Here is a 19,208-nt window from a genome sequence, read left to right as displayed (position 1 = left end):
CATATATAATTGGCGTTTCAGAAGAAAAGAAAAGCAGGAAGAGAAAGTCTCTTGTGAAAGCAGATCCTGATACTACACCTGTAAAGGTAAGGCAAGCTTTGTGTGGATGAGGTAAGTCAGTGGCACTTATATAACAATATACAGTTTGTAAATGAATTAGTACCAAGGGCAGTATCTCCTATGGTGATAGAGAGGAGTTCCCATGCTGATAAGGCTGTGAGTGACATCACTTGGTGTGGGTAGATGTCATCTCACCCTGGTTTAAAGTTTGCACACTACAAGTAATAAGTCTAATGTAGTGTGGCCACTTAAGCTCCTCGTCCTCAAGTCACCAGGTTCATTTGTAAACCACATGATTTATGTGAACTGAAGTGATAGGTTGCCAAAATTTAACTACCTGTTGTGCCATACCTGTTGAAAATAATTTGTAATCGAAACGCCTGCCACCCTCTTCTTGCACTAAACAGGAATCTGCTTTAGAAAGTATAAATTTAGAGTTTTTGTGAGTAATGTGTTATGATGTAACAGATGCTGTATATTGCTGGTGTTCAGCCATTTTTTTTAGTTAGATCAATCTGTTATTCATTGAGCTGAGAGTTTCTAGGTATACTTCATAAGAAGTTCAGTGTCAATCATAGCCTGGTAAGACTTCAAAAACTGCCCTTTTTCTACGCCTCTAACTGGATTAAACTAGTGGATGCGTCCTATTCAGTATAAATAACAAGGAGGAAGATAAGCGGCGAGACGACGTGCGCAAAAGCGTGCCTAAATATTTTGAAAAGCGAGTCTTGATGAGTTGTGGTTTGTGCGCACGTACACGTGGAGTTGGGAAAATATAAAAACGAGTGGTGCGCGCGCCACACCAAAACATCTGTTTCCTATTATCGCGCACGCCTCTGTGCACGATAATTGCAACAGATGTTGGGCCTGCGGGTAACCGACACCAATAGGCCATGGGCGGAGCAATGCACCCGCCTTTATCCAATTGCGTGCTGTCTTTGTTAAAAAGACACACACAAAGGCCAATAGCGTGGGAAAAAACGAAAAGCACACGCACGAGCGTGTGCGATTCCTAGGTTAGTTTTGAAACCCCCTACATGAAGTCTCTCGCTGCGCACTACAACGCTAGGCGCGAGACCTAAAACGACCTGAACTCTAACCAGTGCTGTGAGAGCTGCACCACCAAGGAGCGAGACGCTGTCTACAGCTGCTACACCATCTACAAAAAACCCACCATTCTCATAGATTATAGCCATGCCAATGATGTCTATGATGATGTTACCAATTATTCCATCATTGACTGAGTATCCTTCAATGATATTGCGATGACGTCATCAACTGAGTATCCTTCGACTATATAGTTGACAGTTGGCTACTCACTTATAATTGATGACCAGTGACTCGTCGGTGATGCTACCATTAACAGATGGATTTTCCGGCAAGAAAATCATCAAAGGCTGCTAAAACAACAACTACAGAGTCCATTTTGTCAGAACACGAATGACAAAGCAGAGTCTTGCCTCTACCACCTCAGAGGCTTCTAAACAAGGAGTCTGAAAAACACTGTTCCTTTTGGATCATCCTGGTAACCTGACTCAACTTAAGGGGAAGTTTAAAGGCTCAGACCAGGATGAATTTCTCCTATTCCTATTTCTCCCTCAACTTCCCCTCCCCTCCTCACTCCCTATTCGGATGACTTTGCAGGTATGTAAACGTTGTTAGATATTGGTACTTCTTGTAAATTTTAGTGTGAGTTCTCTCACGAAGACCGAAATATATATTCCTGTACTTCCCACGACTCACCTGACGTTGACCTTTTAAAGTACTGTTACCCACTGGGTTATGCCATATAAGAGTAATGCCTCAGGATCAGTTTTGAATAGGCATGCATTTTCAATTTTCTATTAATATAATATTGTTCTGCACTTCTCACCCTTTTTTGCCTTATATAAATTGCCCTGACACCACTTGGGTCTGGCTTGCGCTATATAAGAACTGTAAATAAGTAAATACACATTTACAAAATAGTTCTAAAGATTATTATCTGTTATTATTATACAGGTTTTCCAGAACAACCAAGCACTTTTACACCTCAACCCCTTTTAAAGCAATAAGTGCCTCATCTAAAACAAGACACGAACCTCAGTGCCTGAGGTGTCCGACCCTTTACCACAAGATGATAATCTTCTACCATGAAGATGGTGAGCTTCAGGATGATACTCCATCAAGCAAGGGGCCGCAATGGATTGATTATATTCCTTCTATAGCAGGACCATCTATGAAACTGCCCATAAGTTCACCTCCCAATGCACTGTAGGTTTTCACTCTTTAATTGAAAGAGCTTTAAAATTTGCTTTGCCAATGACAACTAAGGGGACGGATGGTTCCTTTTGGATCATCCTGGTAACCTGACTCAACTTAAGGGGAAGTTTAAAGGCTCAGACCAGGATGAATTTCTCCTATTCCTATTTCTCCCTCAACTTCCCCTCCCCTCCTCACTCCCTATTCGGATGACTTTGCAGGTATGTAAACGTTGTTAGATATTGGTACTTCTTGTAAATTTTTGTGTGAGTTCTCTCACGAAGACCGAAATATATATTCCTGTACTTCCCACGACTCACCTGACGTTGACCTTTTAAAGTACTGTTACCCACTGGGTTATGCCATATAAGAGTAATGCCTCAGGATCAGTTTTGAATAGGCATGCATTTTCAATTTTCTATTAATATAATATTGTTCTGCACTTCTCACCCTTTTTTGCCTTATATAAATTGCCCTGACACCACTTGGGTCTGGCTTGCGCTATATAAGAACTGTAAATAAGTAAATACACATTTACAAAATAGTTCTAAAGATTATTATCTGTTATTATTATACAAGTTTTCCAGAACAACCAAGCACTTTTACACCTCAACCCCTTTTAAAGCCATAAGTGCCTCATCTAAAACAAGACACGAACCTCAGTGCCTGAGGTGTCTGACCCTTTACCACAAGATGATAATCTTCTACCATGAAGATGGTGAGCTTCAGGATGATACTCCATCAAGCAAGGGGCCGCAATGGATTGATTATATTCCTTCTATAGCAGGACCATCTATGAAACTGCCCATAAGTTCACCTCCCAATGCACTGTAGGTTTTCACTCTTTAATTGAAAGAGCTTTAAAATGTGCTTTGCCAATGACAACTAAGGGGACGGATGGTTTCTTACATGATTTTAAGAAGTCAAGGAAAACAGAGTCATCCCGACAACATAGAAATCAATAAACAGCCTATTACAATCATATAATGGAACACAATTCTAAATAGATTTTTTTCTTTGGTCTTTATTTTCTTATTTAGTTGTCCAGCCAACACATGTATCGTCATCTGGGACAGTTACCCACAACTTCCTCAGGGTTGGAAAATAATTTATAAACAATTGTAGTGTGTGAGAGCAACATACACTATGCATATTCAGTGTGGTGGAAACCAAAGCAAACAACTAATTCAAGGTGTGTAACCCACTGTAAAACTAGATCCATGTGATACCGAATAAATCATTCCAAGCATATCGTGCCAAATGCAAACTTAATATATTGTTCATATTTGTACAAGATTATTGCTCAATCCTGATGTCCTATGGTGGGACGCTGTGCACTTATCCATATCACTCTACATGTGAGTGAGTGAAAATACGTGCCAATAAGGGGATCATTCAAGCCCCTCTGAACTGTGCTTGAAATTTCACACAAAAGACTGCTGTCCTACCTGTGTTTCAACGTCAAGTCACTTTGAACCTAAATATAAAAGTGAACAGAAGTAATTAATATAGCTAAATGCCTGGAGCTTAGCGTATTTCACCCCATCTGTATCAAAGTCAAAGAAACTGAAGAATGAAGAAGTCCTACCTCTGCACCGGTTGTAATCCCATCCCGGCCAGTGGGAAGTAGTCATCGAAGTCCCAACATTCTAAAAAGAGAGTAACATCTAAATTGGTGTGCTTGTAAAAAAACACTATGTCCTAGGCTAGTACAGAGGTGAAGAGAGATTCTCACCTCCAAGTCTCCAGACTCCTCCAATGGATTTCTCCACCTATCAGCTTGCCCAATATAAGGTTAATACGATAATATCACTGTACATCGTGTGTTAAAGTGCTCAATGCGATCTATAAATTAATTGAAACCAAGAGGGAACCCAATTGCACTGATTAACTCACTAACACACTAGAGTCTTCATTCTGATCCCATTATATTAGGGATGTGTCTCTGGAAGGCACTCATTATCGCGTCAATAGTGCGGGAAATAACTTCGTGGTGCAAATTAATAAGGACAAAAATGCAATAAGTCCGTAAACCATTATCAATGCACCCATAGTGTGGTTCATAATGGTATTATACAAAAGTCCATGCATTGAAGGAAGCACTAAGGTATCACTCGTGTGGAGTTGTATGCCATAAGGCAAGAAATCTCCTGGCGTATGTAATCTGAATCGGCTGAAGTGCATACAGGATCATATAGAAACAGGAAGAAAACACTCGACCGTGTCAAAAGGGGCTCCATATATGAATCCCCTAATACGTGTAGTTCCCCTAATACGTGTAGTTCCCCCTCCCTGTGAGCACCACTATCGGATACACTTAGTCTGGACATACCTGTAAATAGTGAGCGCCAATCCCACACGGTGGTCCATCACCCGCCACATAGCTATCCCGACAACATAGCTCCACATTAGAGTGAGAGGATCAAGGTGATGCAAACACCTGCTACATTCAGGGCAGTTATACCACACTTTGACAATGTCTATTTAGCCATCCACAGGCAGATTCTGTAGTGATGCGAGCTCCCAATGAAGATCATAAAATCATACAAAACTCTGTATTGCTCCTCCCGATAGGGACGAAGGGTGGCTAGGTAACATAGATAAAAGAGTATTTGCCATGGTGGCTTTTCTATTCTAGCAGCCAGTCAATGCCTTTACTATCCTTGACGGATACAATAGGCAGATGTAGTCTCATATTGCTGTGCTCCTGGATCTACTTTTGGATGCTAAGCAGGCTGAAGTCAGAGCAATATTGAAGGAAGGCAAAAGGGCCTCTTTGTCCATTATAGGCTCCACAATGTATATGGCTCACCTGGGGTAAGACAGTTAGCGGGAGCAGATGTGTTATGACAACAAGGCAGGCCCTTCTTAACTCCATTTTGGGGGATCATTGTTTGGCGAACATTTTGACAATGTCCTTTAGTCGATCAAGTTAAATGTAAATACTGCCAGGTTGCTAGGAGTTATATAACTGGGCAGCAGCAGTCTTTTCGGGGTGCTCGTTGAAGAGAGAAGTTCTTGCACAGAGGAGGATCGAATACAGTCATCGCTGTCTAGCGCTGTAGTTCCTGCTGCTGTTCAATCTCTAAACCTTCCCATTAGACAGTGCCTCTCAGCCTTTCATCCCCGGATCCACTTTTAGACCGCAGAAAGTGCACCTTAGTTCAGAGCTGCAGTGCCCCATGCTGCTGCACCCAGGAGTGGCTTCAGTGCTCTGAACACCAATTCAGTACTGCAGCTCTTTCAGACAAGACCCCTTTGAACCTGGCATTGTCCCCTTCTCCAAAGGTGCAGCCACTCCAGACCCTATTAGGCTCTGACATGGACCCTCATTTAAGAGCTTCAACACTGTCTGCTATATGACTCATAAGCCAACTCTTACATTGCAGTTCAGCCTAGGGATGCAGTAGCATCCTCTGCTGATCCTCTTCAGCACTGCAGTCCAAGGCCACAACAGCCTCTGTTATTTTACCCTCCGCTTGGAGCTTTGAAAGAACATCTCATTCCAGAGATACCGCCCTCTTTGTTATCCACTCACAATCTTTGTTTCAAAACCCCAAAATCTGTAGCCAGTTCTTTGTAATAGTAACCACATGGACCGGTTTCTGATTTATGTCAGACATTGTTCTGTAGTAGTGACACTCATGTGGTAAACTTTAAAATTCACCATATCAGCAATTTATGAGAACTGTTCATTCCATCTGCTAGTGCTGTGCAGTAAAGACTCATTTGTTAATGTTGTAAAGTAGGCGAAGGTGGTACAGCACTCACTGTATTCGACAGAATAGTGAAGCTATCGCTCCGACCAAACAGTGTGGTGCAGATGCTACCTCAACAGTCAGCATAATGCAGCAGCCACCACTCCAAGCAAATGTTGTGTGTTAGTGACCGCAATTGTCAGTGCTGTACTATAGTCACTCTGCTAGCCAGTGCTGTGAAGTAGTCACTACACCAGCCAGTCCACCGTCTATCATTGTAGCACAGTTGGCAAACCTATTAATGCTTTGCAATTAGTCTCCCCACCAGCTAATGCAGTGCATTTGTGCCCTCCTAAAATACCCAATGTAAAGTCATAGTGATCCCAAGTGCCTTGTAAAGAAGTCCTACTACCAATCAGCGCTGCACTATTGTGACACCTGATTGAGTATAACCTTATTACGTGATTTATCAAGAAGTTAAATAAAAAAAAAAAAAGGTTTTATTTATGACCTAAAGGTTTTATTTAACAACCATGGCAGCAAAATGATTTGTGACATGAGCGTGGATCAGCACAGCACCCACTAATAGATTGCCATTGATTATTCAGGAGCTGCATCTTCTCCCGTTCCTTCCCCATCAACACCCACACCCACACCCATGTTTATTCTGTGTTTGTCAGTGGCATGTCCAGATTATTATCCCAGTGTTGTCTGGCCGCAGCAGTGATTTCCGTCTGCCAACTTTTAGTGCCTTATCAAGCCTGGATAGTGCATGCGCTGCAAGAACTGACTCTGTGAGATTCTCCAAGGTGGGGGCATCAGGAGAAACTCTGGCAAGACTTCTTTCATTGTCTTAGTCAGCCGTGTGTACTGCAGGAATTGTCCCAGTCTGAGCCCAAAACAATGATGCGCCTCCGCCACCATAACAAACAGCCCTCCATAAACAAATCTCCAAGTACTGTACACCCGCCCTCCTTCCACCGTGCCACTGACAGATCCAATCTCCAGCGACGTAGAGAAAGGAGAATGCAGGATCGCCCTTCGCACCACGGCCTCTCATTTAGCTGCCATGTGCCTGACTGCTCCGCCCTGCATTAGCAACACCAGAAGGGCATCTCTCCCTGAAACATCATCTCAGGAATCTCCGCTCCTAGTTATCTTCCTCATCGTACCATTGTGACACATGCTGCATCTGTGTCTCAAAGTAATACAATTGTAGGACCGGTTATCCAAGTCGTCCCTTGGATCTATCTGCTTTCAAGGTCGCCAGTCGCACTTTGCTGCTCTTGCCAGCCCATATGAAGGATATGAGGAGGGAGTCAATTTCTCTGAAGGTGGAACTTGGGATGTCGCATAAAGCATTTTGTAGGTGGTTTAGACATCTGGGCAAGAGAACCTTCCTTGCATGTGCAAAACGGTCGATGAGGGGAGTGTATTCCAGAAGGCGATCGAGTTATGTAGTTCCTTCAGTATTCTACCCATGTTGCCCTCTTATTGTAGGGCAGCACTATGGGACACCTAAACTCTCAAGTACTGAAATGGTTGCCTCCCATATTATCCCAATATCTGGAAGGCAGTCTTCTCTTAAGAGTTGCAAGCTGCCCCAGGGAGAATGTCAGGGACTTAGCGCAGTTGGTGCACAGGCCCATTGCCTCACCAAATGTCTCCAATTCCACTAGGAGTATTGACAGGGACATCTGTAGCTCTTGAAAGTCTGCATACAGAGGAACTACATGTGTTTTGTTTCCAAGAGTTATCGCCCAGTCATACAGTACCTCACATAGCCTGATCGCTAGTGGCTCCAATGCTAGTGCAAATAGTAGGGATGACAGTGGGCACCCCCGCTTGATTCCTCTCTCCATAGCGTAGGCTTCCAACACCACACCTCCCAGTCATATGCTAGCCATGGCCTGTGCATAAAATAGTTGTAGACACCGCCTAACATTGGGACCAAAACCCATGCCCTGCAGGACTGCAAACATGATCCCACCCCAAGTTTTCTAAAGCTTTCTCTATATCTAGGGCCATTAAGTCTCCATTTATATTCATATTCTCTGTGGAGACGACCATGTGGGCGAGCCTGCAAAATTGTTTGTCGTACTCCTTCCAGGTATAAAGCCACTTAGTTCCTCGGGCACCAGCATGCCCACCACAATGCAGAGTTGTCTAGCCAATACCTTCTCCAGCAGCTTAGGGTCTGCTTTGATCATAAACAGAGGCCTTTAGGACTCCATCTGTGTCCGGTCTGTGCCCGGTTTGGGGAAAATCATTATCACTGCTTCTAGTGTCGTGCAGTTTACCCCTCTCTAACGACTCTATAAAGACTTCTAGTAGTTTTTCAGTGGCCAGGTGTGCAAATGTCTGATAAAAGTCAGGCAGTGAGCAGTCCAGCTGGGTGTCTTATTGCAGGGCATTTCACTGAGCGCCATTCTTCCTTTGTGAGCTCTTTGTCAAAATTCTCCATTTGCTCATCTGATGCTTTGGCAACGTACGTTTTGCCAAGGTACTCTCTAAAACTGGAAACTAGGTCCCTTAGTGAGTGTTAATACATTGTGGCCAGATATTTTCTCAGGGCGTCAGTGATGCCAGCCCAAGTGGAAACCAAGTAAAAATCTGTGGCAGTCCCTGTGCAGCAGCCATGCAAGCAATTTGGCAGATTTCTCCCATCTCTATGGTGCCTTTGTCTATTGTCTCCAAGTGTGAGCCAGTCTCATTCTTCCCATGGGTTTGATGGGTTTTTCCACATCCAGCAAATTCAACTTGACAGCTGTCTCCGGGGTTTCCTGACTACAGTGTCGACACTGCGTCTTCGTGTCATTGCAAGTCTTGTTGGTGTTGGATTCAGACAGCCTTGTCAACATACTCGCCCCCTCTGATGCCTTTAAATGTCTACCACTCATTTTCCCTAATAGCAGATGTGTTCCAGTTAGACTCATATAAGGTGTTCAGCGTCTCCCTCATCCCTCCTACAGTGCTTTGCACATATGCTGGGCGTAATCTCCACAACAGAACCGAGGTATGTTGTCAGACAGGAACCTGCAGTGGTATCACACTGTATGTATCCGTTGTTCTGTTACTTGATATCAGAAATCAGGCCAGTCTACTATGTTTGCCATGGGTCTGTGAGTTGCAGGAGTATTCCCTCGTGTCCGGATGAAGCTCCAGTCATATATCAATGCATGTCAATCTGGTCATCACCGTGCATAGGTTTTTTGTCATAGATGGCTTTGCGTGCATTCAGGGTGGATGTCAATCCTTTTCCCTTCAAGAGTGAAGTCCCCCCACTATCACATACAGCACAAGGAGCTCCATACCCTCCAATAAAATTGTCCGTCATCTACATTCGAGTCATACCTATTTACAAAGCAGATCTCCTGCCTATCTAGAAGTCCATGCACCAGAATACACCTACCCTGCACATCTGCTTCAGTACTACAGTGTTGAAAGGGGACTCCAGGGGCCAGCCATCAACAAGTTTTCTTTTATGGGTAGTTACTACTGTACTTTGCAGCAGCCAGCCAGGGCTCGAAAGCTATCAACCATATCTATCTACGATGAGGACCATATTGGTTATGCATATGCATTTCTGGCCACCATTTTATGCTGCTGGGTCCTGTCTCATTTATATCCAACATGAACTTACCTCTGTTCCACGAGCTGAGCTGCTCAGAGAGAGAAAGCATACTCCCCATACATAACAAATGTGAAGTACCATCTTTTAGGTGAGTAACTTCTTAGTTTGTTAGATTTTAATTGTATTCCTTCTCATTGCTTAACAGCTTAACATGTTTAAAAGAAGTTTCACTCGATCTTTGCAGTTCTCATCAGGAATCATCCTGTGTTAGCAAAACATTATCTTGGTTATCGGTCCAATAAGGGGAGGTGGTTTAAGATTTTTCTGTTGCCTTCTAGGTGACCGCCCCAAAGAGGAAGCAGAAATCGCAAAGCAGTGAGATGCAAGAGGGTAGCATTGGAGCAAGCGAGGAGAAGCAGAAAAAGATGGTTAGAAAGAAGGCAGTTGGGGGAGCAAAGAAGCGATCAAATTCTACAGCTAGGAAGAGAAAAGGATCTCTGCAGGACGCAGTCACTCCACAAAAAAGAGGAAAGATTCAGCGGCCCAGGAGGGGATCAAAAAGCGATGCAGTCAAAGGCTCTCCAAGGAATACACCACTGGTGAAAGAAGTGAGAAAGCGGAAACTTAGCAAGGGAGGAGGTCCTGCTGCACATATTGTTGAGACTTCAAAGATTTCCCAGCATGAGAAAAGATCACGACAGCTGAAGAAGGAAGAAGGGTCTACTCCACTCATCGGATATCTTCCAAAAGATTCCCAGATGCAAAAGGGGAGAAGGAGGCAACTGAAAAAGGAAGGAGAGCAAGCTCCACTTACTGAAGAACCTGCTAAGAATTCCCAACAGGAAATAGGGATAACACCAAAGAAGCAGGGCATGTATGCACCGCTCTCTGAAACCGCTCCAAAGGTATCCCGGGCTCCGAAGGGGCGAGGACGGCAACTGAAGAAGAAAGGAGAGCCAGTTTCCCTCACTGAAGCCTCTACTGAGGATTTCATAGAACCAAATGCTTGTAAACCAAAGAAGGAAGAAGAAACTGCACCAATCAATGAAATCTCTTTAAAGGATTTACCACTGCCAGATGGGGGGACGCAGCAGCTGAAGAATGATGCCCAGCTGGCTCCACTCACTGACGACAGTGAGAATTCGTCCCTTGTCAAAGGGAGGAAATCCAAAGCCAGCGCACGAAAGAGGGCAGGTAAGATTGTCATGCTGCATCTCCGTATGCCCCTTCTGCTCTGGGCAGTGCTTTCAGTTATTGAAGCTGCACATTTTTGTTGTACGTTGTGATGATTAACAGATTCTAGTTAATGTCCATAAGACAAGAGGGTATTAAGCAATATGCGGATGGGTCATAGGAGTGTTGGCACTCAAACAATGAGACCTTACTGCAAAGTAAGCATATAGAAAACTAAACTGTGCCCAGACCCTGAGCTACAGAGTGTGGCAAGGTAAAGATGATGTACCTATGGTTGCAGCAGCAGTGCTAGGAAACGGATCTCGTTAATCTCTGAGTCGAGATGGAGAATTTTCAGAACTTCTCAAGGTGCTTTCACAGAGGGTTACAGCTAACATGCTGAAAGGTACTTCATTAGACAAGGGTACACAGAAAATAGGCAGTTACAGCAAATAACATCACTTGTCCCATTTAATTTTCCGGTGTACACGTGTGCTCAAAATCAAACCTCCCAGTGTATTGAATTTTGCCCCTTTCCTTAGCACCCAGTTCAACACATTACATGTGTATGCAAAATTAATATACTTCTGTAGAAGCGTCATTTTAAATCATAAGTGGCAGATGCGAGTCTTCAGTTCAGGTTGGAAGTTTGTGCTTTTCACTTTTGCTTCAGGGGGTGTAGGAAGCTGGCTCTCTATATAGCGTACCAACATGAGGTGCACTGTGCAGAGAGTACAGGTATCCCTTACTAGTGTACAGGCTCTTGCTGTAACAATCCCAAGGGTGCTCTCTTTGTGGTAGTGTGGTCCAGCAGCCTTAGGCTTATCAGAGGAGAGTGTTAACATTTGTTGCACACACAGTATCAATAAATGAGACACAAACTCAATAAGGAAATCCAACACCAATTTAAAAAAATAACATAGATTTTTGTATTCATTTAAGCACCAAGATCTACGAGATTAGGTAAGTACTTTTGAGTTACCCATGTTTAGAATCACATATAATGCATCTGTCAGATTTGAGGCATGCGCCTCGAAAGTGGTAATGTTATCCAATGGGAGAAACATACACTGCATAGGGGTACTTGCAATCGAGTTACAGGGTTGTTCTTCTGGACTTAAGGTATGTATGGGCCAAAGTCCTAAGAACCACCAGCAGTTTTGGTTTATCTGCCTTGGTGTGTCCGGGTACTGAGGTGCTGGTCGCACCTCTACGAACGCTACCGCTGAAGTCTATGGATAACCTGTAACAAGAAAAAGGCTGCAAGTGGTGACTTGGGGACAAGTCCATTAGAACACAAAGGGAGGCTCGGTTTTTGAGGGTCTTTTGGGCAAGGGCGTACCATCGGTAGGCTCGGACTGTAGAGCACGGCTGCAGATGTGTTTTATCCAGAGTGTTGATGGCGTCGGTGGCTCTCACTTTTTAGGTTGACCTGGAGACGGGGACAAAACAGGACAGCAGGGCCACTCTCAATGATGGCCTTTCTGAAGCTGATGCCCCATGTCAGTACGTCGGTCTTGTTGTGTAGGCTAGATGCTGAACAAGCCTTGGTTGCTGCAAGCGGATCCAGTATGAATGAATGAATACTCATTTCTATAGCGCGTGGTTACCCGGAGGCATCCCAGCGCTGCAGTGAACCAATTCATCACCCGAGAGATTAAAGAAATAGGAAGGTTTTTAACATTTTTCTAAACCTAAGATGGTTCTCTTCCATCCGAATAGGGTCCGGCAGATTGTTCCAAAGTTTAGCTGCTTGGACAGAAAGACGTCTGCCGCCCATACGGGTTCTCCTTATTCTTGGGACTGCCAGAAAGTTCTTACTACTAGATCTCAGGGTCCTATTGGTTTGATAGGGGCAGAACAGAGGTTGAATTAGACCAGAACCTGTCCTGGTCAAGGCTTTGTGAACCATAGTCCTCGCCTTAAATTCGATCCTTTGTTGTATTGGTAACCAATGGAGTTGTCGGAGTGCTGGTCTGGCGGACGTTCTACGTGGAATCTTTAGGAGCATCCGGGCAGCACAATTCTGTACCGTCTGAAGGACCCTGAGTGTCCCTAGCGGTGCTCCCAAGTATACTGCATTAGCGTAGTCCAGGCGTGTTACAATCAGGGCCTGGACTAAAATCCTCCTTGCCTCGAACGGAAGCAATTCCATGATTTTTCTGAAAGATCTCATCAAGGCAAAACAAGTCGCTGCGACCTTCTGCGCTTGTGCCAAAAAGTTGAGAGCCGGATCTAACCAGACCCCTAAACTTTTAATTTTCTTCTTGGGAGAAGGGGGGTGACCCAGGGAGGTAGGCCACCATCCGTCTACCGTGGATGGAGCATCATGCCCCAACATCATGATCTCCGTCTTTGTTCCGTTGAGTTTCAGGAAGGAGGCATCCATCCACTCACGAACCTTGCCAAGGCAAGAGGAAAGTTTATCATAGGATGACAACTGATCAGAAAGGGTGATAATGAGCTGCGTGTCGTCAGCATACGTCACTAGTTGCACTCCCCAGGGTAACACCACCTCAGCCAAAGGCCTCATGTAGATATTAAATAATGTAGGGCTGAGGGATGAACCCTGGGGAATGCCACAGCGAAGATGCGCAGGCGGGGAAGAGATGTCATCCTCAAACACAGAGAATGTGCGGTCCGAGAGAAAGGATTGCAGCCATTTCGGCGCGGTCCCAGTGACACCCACATCACCCATCCTTTGAATCAGAATAGGGTTATTAACGGTGTCAAAGGCCGCGCTGAGGTCTAATAATAATATGGCTGCACAACTACCTTCATCTACAATCCTTCTCGCTTCCTCAATGACTCCCACCAGAGCCGTTTCGGTTCCTTGTTTGCATCTGAAACCAGTGTGGGTGGAATGCAATAAATTATGGCTTTCTAGATGGGTGGAAAGCAGAGAATTGACATACTTTTCAGTCAGTTTGCTAATTGTGGGCAGCAGAGAAATAGGGCGGTAGTTAGCCCACTCATCAGGATTGAGGTTGTTTTTTTTTAGTAATGCTTTTACTCTTGCATGTTTCCAGTAGAGGGGGACTGCCCCAGCTGCGAGTGAAGCATTAATTAATCACCGGGGCCACAACATCGGCAACCAGGTTGAGCATGGTGGGGGGTGCTACATCAACTGGTGAACCTGATTTCAGGTTGCGCAGAAGTGATTGAACCTCAGGGCAGTCAAGAGGAGGAAAAGTCTCAAGAAGGTTTATCTCCAGACTAGGGGGTGATACTGATATCCCTGGCGTATCGTGGAAAGTGGAATAAATGTCTGTTATTTTTGACGTAAAGAAGTTAGCTAGTTCCCTGCAGCGAGTTTGTGCGAGACTGAGGTCAGCAGTGGGAATGGGTGGGGTAACTAGGGACTTGAATATTTTAAAAATTTCCCTAGAGGAGCTAGAGGCAGCGGTTATTTTTTTCTGGTAATAGTTGGATTGAGTGGATTTAATCAGTTTTTTATAGTTGCGAAGAGCAGTCCTATAAATATCCTTACTAGTTCCTTGATAGTCTTTTCTCCAGAGCCTCTCCTTCTGTTTACAGAGTTGTTTAAGAGTTCTGAGCTCTGGGGTGTACCAGGCTTTTTTATTTGCTCCGATGCGATGAGAAAGCTCAACCTTGGGTAGGATCTGGTCCAGTGAGTCCTCAAGCCAACGATTATAGCAGTCGTTAGCCTCTGAGGGATCAGGTTTTGGTGCAGGGCGGCTCCTGGGAGCCTGCATCTCCAAACTTGGTGGAGAGATCTGACCTCCTCCTGGGCGGCTGCTGCATCGGTGGACTCTGTGGTCAGCAGACCAGTGAACCGGTCGTTGCGGATAGTGCCTGCAGGTTCTAGGAAAGTGACTTCTCCACGTCAGAAGAGATGCTGGCTGGTTGGCGAAGTGCTGGCAACCATTTTAGAGGATGCGCAGCTGCAGGACGAGTCAGGCCTTTACAGTTGTTAGGACAGGAGCAGGCAGGGATTGGCGCAAAATCCACCGCTTGTTCACAGTTCTTGCATTCTTTGGCTCTTCTTGGTCCTTCTTCTTCTTTAGTCAGTTGTATCTGAGTTCCTGGTTTCAGGGGGACACCCAAATACTGAATTTAGGGGCCTTAAGGGGAGTGAAGGGTAGTAGGCAATGGGCTACTTACCCTTGGGGTCACTACACCCCCTATATGACCTCTTCCTGTGGGTAGTGAGCATAAGCCTGTACAAGAGTTCCTAATTCCACCAAAAAAACAAGATTATGGGTGGGACTAGCCTGTTGGTGCAACACACCTACTTGCACAGCTAATTTCCCATCTGTCCTGATGGTAATGGGCCTTATGGCAGGGAGTGGCGTCACCCAGGTCTGGGGGATGCCAGGGTCGCATATCAAAGGTAGCAGGGTAGATATGCTAAATCACTAGCCAACTTGCTTGAGGAGGTGTTAACACGTGGGCTCTCACCTGCAGGGGTCAGAAACATGTCTGTGGTGGCAGGCTGGACGATTCCAGTCAGCCAACTCACTAGTAAGTAGTAACCATACATCATAGGTTTCAGTAAAGCCATTATGTAGCTGGGGAACTTGTAATGGCCAGTACCCAGCATATATGCTTAAGATTACCTCCTTGTTCACTTGTATCATCTAATAATTGAACTTGACAGCTCCGGAGCATATCTGCTCATTCAGACAGGCTCCCCTCTCATGTAATATAATGCACCCTGCCTTAGGGCTAGAAGGCCAGCTGAATGGGTGACTTACATATATTACATGCAGTGGCTTTGGCATGGCACACAGTGAGTGTGCCATGTCGTGTTTTTATTCATGGTTTGCACCATGACACACAGTCTGCAGTGGAAGACTGCATGCAGTTTGTATGGTGGTCTCTTAGGGTGGCATGATACATGCTGCAGCCCCTAGGCACCCTATTTGGTACCCATGCCCTAGGTACCAGAGGTACCACTTATTAGGGACTTACATGGGTGCCAAAGTGTGTGCCAACTGTGTTACAATGAGACCATTTTACCTTGTTTTAGAGAGAGAGCACTGGCTCTGGGGCTTGGTTAGCAGGGACCCAGTGCACATCAATCGAAAAACATCAGTACCAGTGGCAAAAAGTGGGGGTGGCCATGACAAAAAGGGGCACTTGACTTCAGGAGGGTACCATGGATGAAACGTCTGAATATTCGGGGGCTGTTTATTTCCTACCAGCACCTTAGAAGAGTCTGTACTTAGTAAAGACGATGCTTACAAGAAACCACTTTCATTTTGTACAACAGAGCAAGACACCCATCTCCTAATCATGGACCAAATGTAATTTGGGAATTTTTTTTTCATAATATAAATCTTGGTTCAAAGTCCGGTAATATATGTTTGGGGATGTTTAATTGGCCTTAAACCAGTAAGAATTGCAGGTGTGCTTGGCTTTTGTAATACCTAAGTTTCAGCTTGAAGTGGGCAGAATGCAGAACTGTTATTCTCAAGAAGGGTTTGAGGATGATAATGGGGAGCCCCCACATATTGTTCCCTTATGGCTGAGGGCAGTAGTCCCATAAATGTGCCCAACTGGTACATCCCATAGCTAAATATTTTCCCCAAACACTGACCAGTAATAGGCCTGCAGAACTTGAAGTGGTCTGGGAGAGCCCTGAATCATTGTGTACACCAAAAGAGACAACATGGAATGAAAACAAGATAACCCATTAAACGGAAGATGAAACGATATTTAATAATCTGAAATCAGTGAAACACCAGGGCAGTTGACATTATTGCCATTTATAAGTGGGCAAGGATTATGTGCAAAGCACAGACTAAAAGCAGAAAAGGCCATTCACATATTAGGAAAAATCTTATTTACACCAACAATAAACAAATCACTAGTATAGATATTTCCTGTTTTTGGATTTACAGCCCAATGGTACCAGCCACAGCCTTCTCACTGTGCTATGAACTTAGCAAAACATAATGGAAAGTATTGCCTACTGAGGCAGGTGCTCGGGTCTCTGCATTCCAGTGTTGACCTGCACTACAGCTGGAAAGGAGCTTGTTCATTTTTAATGACGGCTCTTGTCATATTGACCTGAACGCAGTGGTGATAGGCAGGCTCTTCTTTAAACCTGCTTTTAAATATTTCCTGGTGGACATTGAAGAAAACCTCTGCCATTCGCCCCCTGGTGAAGTGTTGTTGCTGTCTTTGATGGCTCCCAAGTACATCCCTGTATCATAGGAACTATCCATACTTGTGTGCTAAGTCTTGAAAAATTACACATGCATTTCATTGCAATGACCTAAATTAACTTCTTGATGTCAATTGATGCAATCACAACTTGTCTTGCATTTCCAAATTTCCTACCCTTCCTAAGGTCCCACCAAGAAGGGCAAATTTCACTAGTCTGTTTTCCCTGTCGTTGGGCAGGGGAGATACTAGTATTCTGTCCACTACTGTGTTGTTGCAGCTAGGAATAATTGCCACGTGTGGATTTACATGCCACAAATGGACCAGCTTGGATTGATCACTATTAAATATTAGTTGTCATTAAAATCTTTCATAAAGGCCACCTTATCTTTTCCAGGTATCGTGCAGTATCAGCACTGTGGGCCTGATTCACAAACTTCATTTTTGAGATAGTTTACTACTTTTCGGTACTCTGCACTTTTGTAGTAACTTACACTTTTGTAGAAGACACTTACACTTTTGTATTAAGTCCAGCACTAAGCGTGGCCAATCACTGGAATTGCAACAACTTCCCATAAAAAATAACAAAAGTAGGGACATAAAATAAAACCCTGTAGGAAATTACATAAAATTCAATCAAACTATTTAAAATACTTAAAAATAGAAGTAGATATAAATTAATGTTAAAAAATCTTTAAAAATAGTACATATTCATAATTCTATTACAAAATATTGAATACCTTCTAGGTTATTGTACATCTTATAATTAAAATATACAGTTTTGTATTTCCTTATAAAATATTTAATATCCTGTATGATATTAAGCAATTTATAATTAAATTATGAATTAATAATTGTCGACTTGCATTGCTTGTTGGAAGATGTGGAGACAGCGAGAGAGATGGGAACAGAAAAGTAGCTGGAATAGAAGGTACTAGTAAAAAGAGCACTACATGAGAAATAATAAGAGTTAGAAGGCTAAATCAAAGTTGCTTACTGGCCTAACCGAAGAAGTGAAAGCGCCACTACTGTATCTGAACAAGTAAAGAAAGCAGTTAGATTACAAGTGGCGTAGCGAGTAAGGAACTTTCACTAACTTTCTGAAGCAGTGGCTGCTGGAACACATTGCACAAAATAGTAAAACAAATTATGTGATTTGAGTTTTGGAAATGCTGATCCCTTCTATAGAGACTTAAAATACATGACTATTGGGACGGATTTCCATAAGTCAAAGTCGTTACCATGTGTTGAATTTCACTGCCCTCTCCTTGACATAAGATGGAGTCATCACAATGACTGGCTTCTGGGGCTACCACTGAGAGAGTAGCCACCCCCAGACTTACCTCTTCACAGCAAAGGATGTTAGTGATGCTAATGGAAAAGTACATAGGTATTATAAATCCCTTCACAGAGGATGAAAGAGTAACTCGTATACTAACCTTCATGTCTCTTTTTTCCATTTGTTCAGGGTCCCCCATTGGAATTCGCAGGAGCACCAGACATCTGAAAGCGGAGTAAAAAGTGCCCTTGTCTGTAAGACATCTCTGCATTACTCCCTTCTGACATTTTACAGCTCTTGGAAGCTCTATCCCAGCATTGACCTTAGAGAATACTGCGACTGACGTTTTTTTATTCGTATTCTCTTCTCATCTGTTCTTTTGAAAAGGAGTTACAAGGGATTAGTAAAACCTGCTGTGTTTTTAACTTTTCAAACTAATCCCGGACTGTCCGCACAAAAAATAAAATGATCCCACTTGTACGTTTTTAAAAGTTGGGTTTGTAGAAAGTTATGCAAAAAAATCAAAGCCCTTGCCATTATGTGCCTTGGGGACTATGGCTTCGATTGCTGTTGCAACTTGTGGCACTAGTATGAGATGGAAAAAAGTTTATTACAAATGGGACCAAACTGTATCTGTTTTGTACATTTATATTTCTAAAATCCAAGACAGCAAGACTGTTTTAGTATTGTGAATTGGTGCACATTTTAAAGCAAAGAAGAATAAACTTACTACATATAAGTAAAAGGCTGTCCAGTGTCTGTGTGTGGAATCACTTTGGCAGAATAGACGAATTAACACTGATTTCAAGGCTCCCCGAATGCAAGGTGTGAAGGTGGCTCTACCTAATGACCCTCCTCAGCCTCCATTGCCCTGCACACCGACACCTTGCTCTTACCCAGGTGCTTATGGAAAGTCAAGTCTGACATCTTTATATGCAGTCTAGCTCTGCTGTTTTCTTAATTTGGTGTGGGATGTTGTGTGAAAGCACACATTGCATACCCGCAGGAGACTATATGGTCAATGGAATACCCCGAAGGTTATTTTGGTGGC

The 19,208-nt window shown here is 43.8% G+C and overlaps 1 protein-coding gene across 2 annotated transcripts in view; it reads left to right on the top strand.

Moving 5' to 3' along the window:
• NEIL1 (nei like DNA glycosylase 1) overlaps positions 1-18,902 on the top strand; it is a 206,312-nt gene extending 187,410 nt beyond the window's left edge. Inside the window, exons 8-10 of one of the 2 annotated variants that reach the window (XM_078685101.1) lie at positions 25-86; positions 9,912-10,767; positions 18,347-18,902. In XM_078685101.1, coding sequence (XP_078541227.1) covers positions 25-86; positions 9,912-10,767; positions 18,347-18,396 — 968 coding nt within the window. In that variant the 3' untranslated portion in view covers positions 18,397-18,902. Of the gene's footprint in view, positions 1-21; positions 87-9,911; positions 10,768-18,346 lie in introns of both variants that reach the window. The other variant, XM_078685100.1, reaches the window with a different exon arrangement.
• Positions 18,903-19,208: the final 306 nt, after the last annotated feature.

Source organism: Lissotriton helveticus, chromosome 3_2 (assembly GCF_964261635.1).
Source record: "Lissotriton helveticus chromosome 3_2, aLisHel1.1, whole genome shotgun sequence".
In the NCBI taxonomy this organism is placed as follows: domain Eukaryota; kingdom Metazoa; phylum Chordata; class Amphibia; order Caudata; family Salamandridae; genus Lissotriton; species Lissotriton helveticus.
This window is presented reverse-complemented; position numbering and strand designations above follow the sequence as displayed.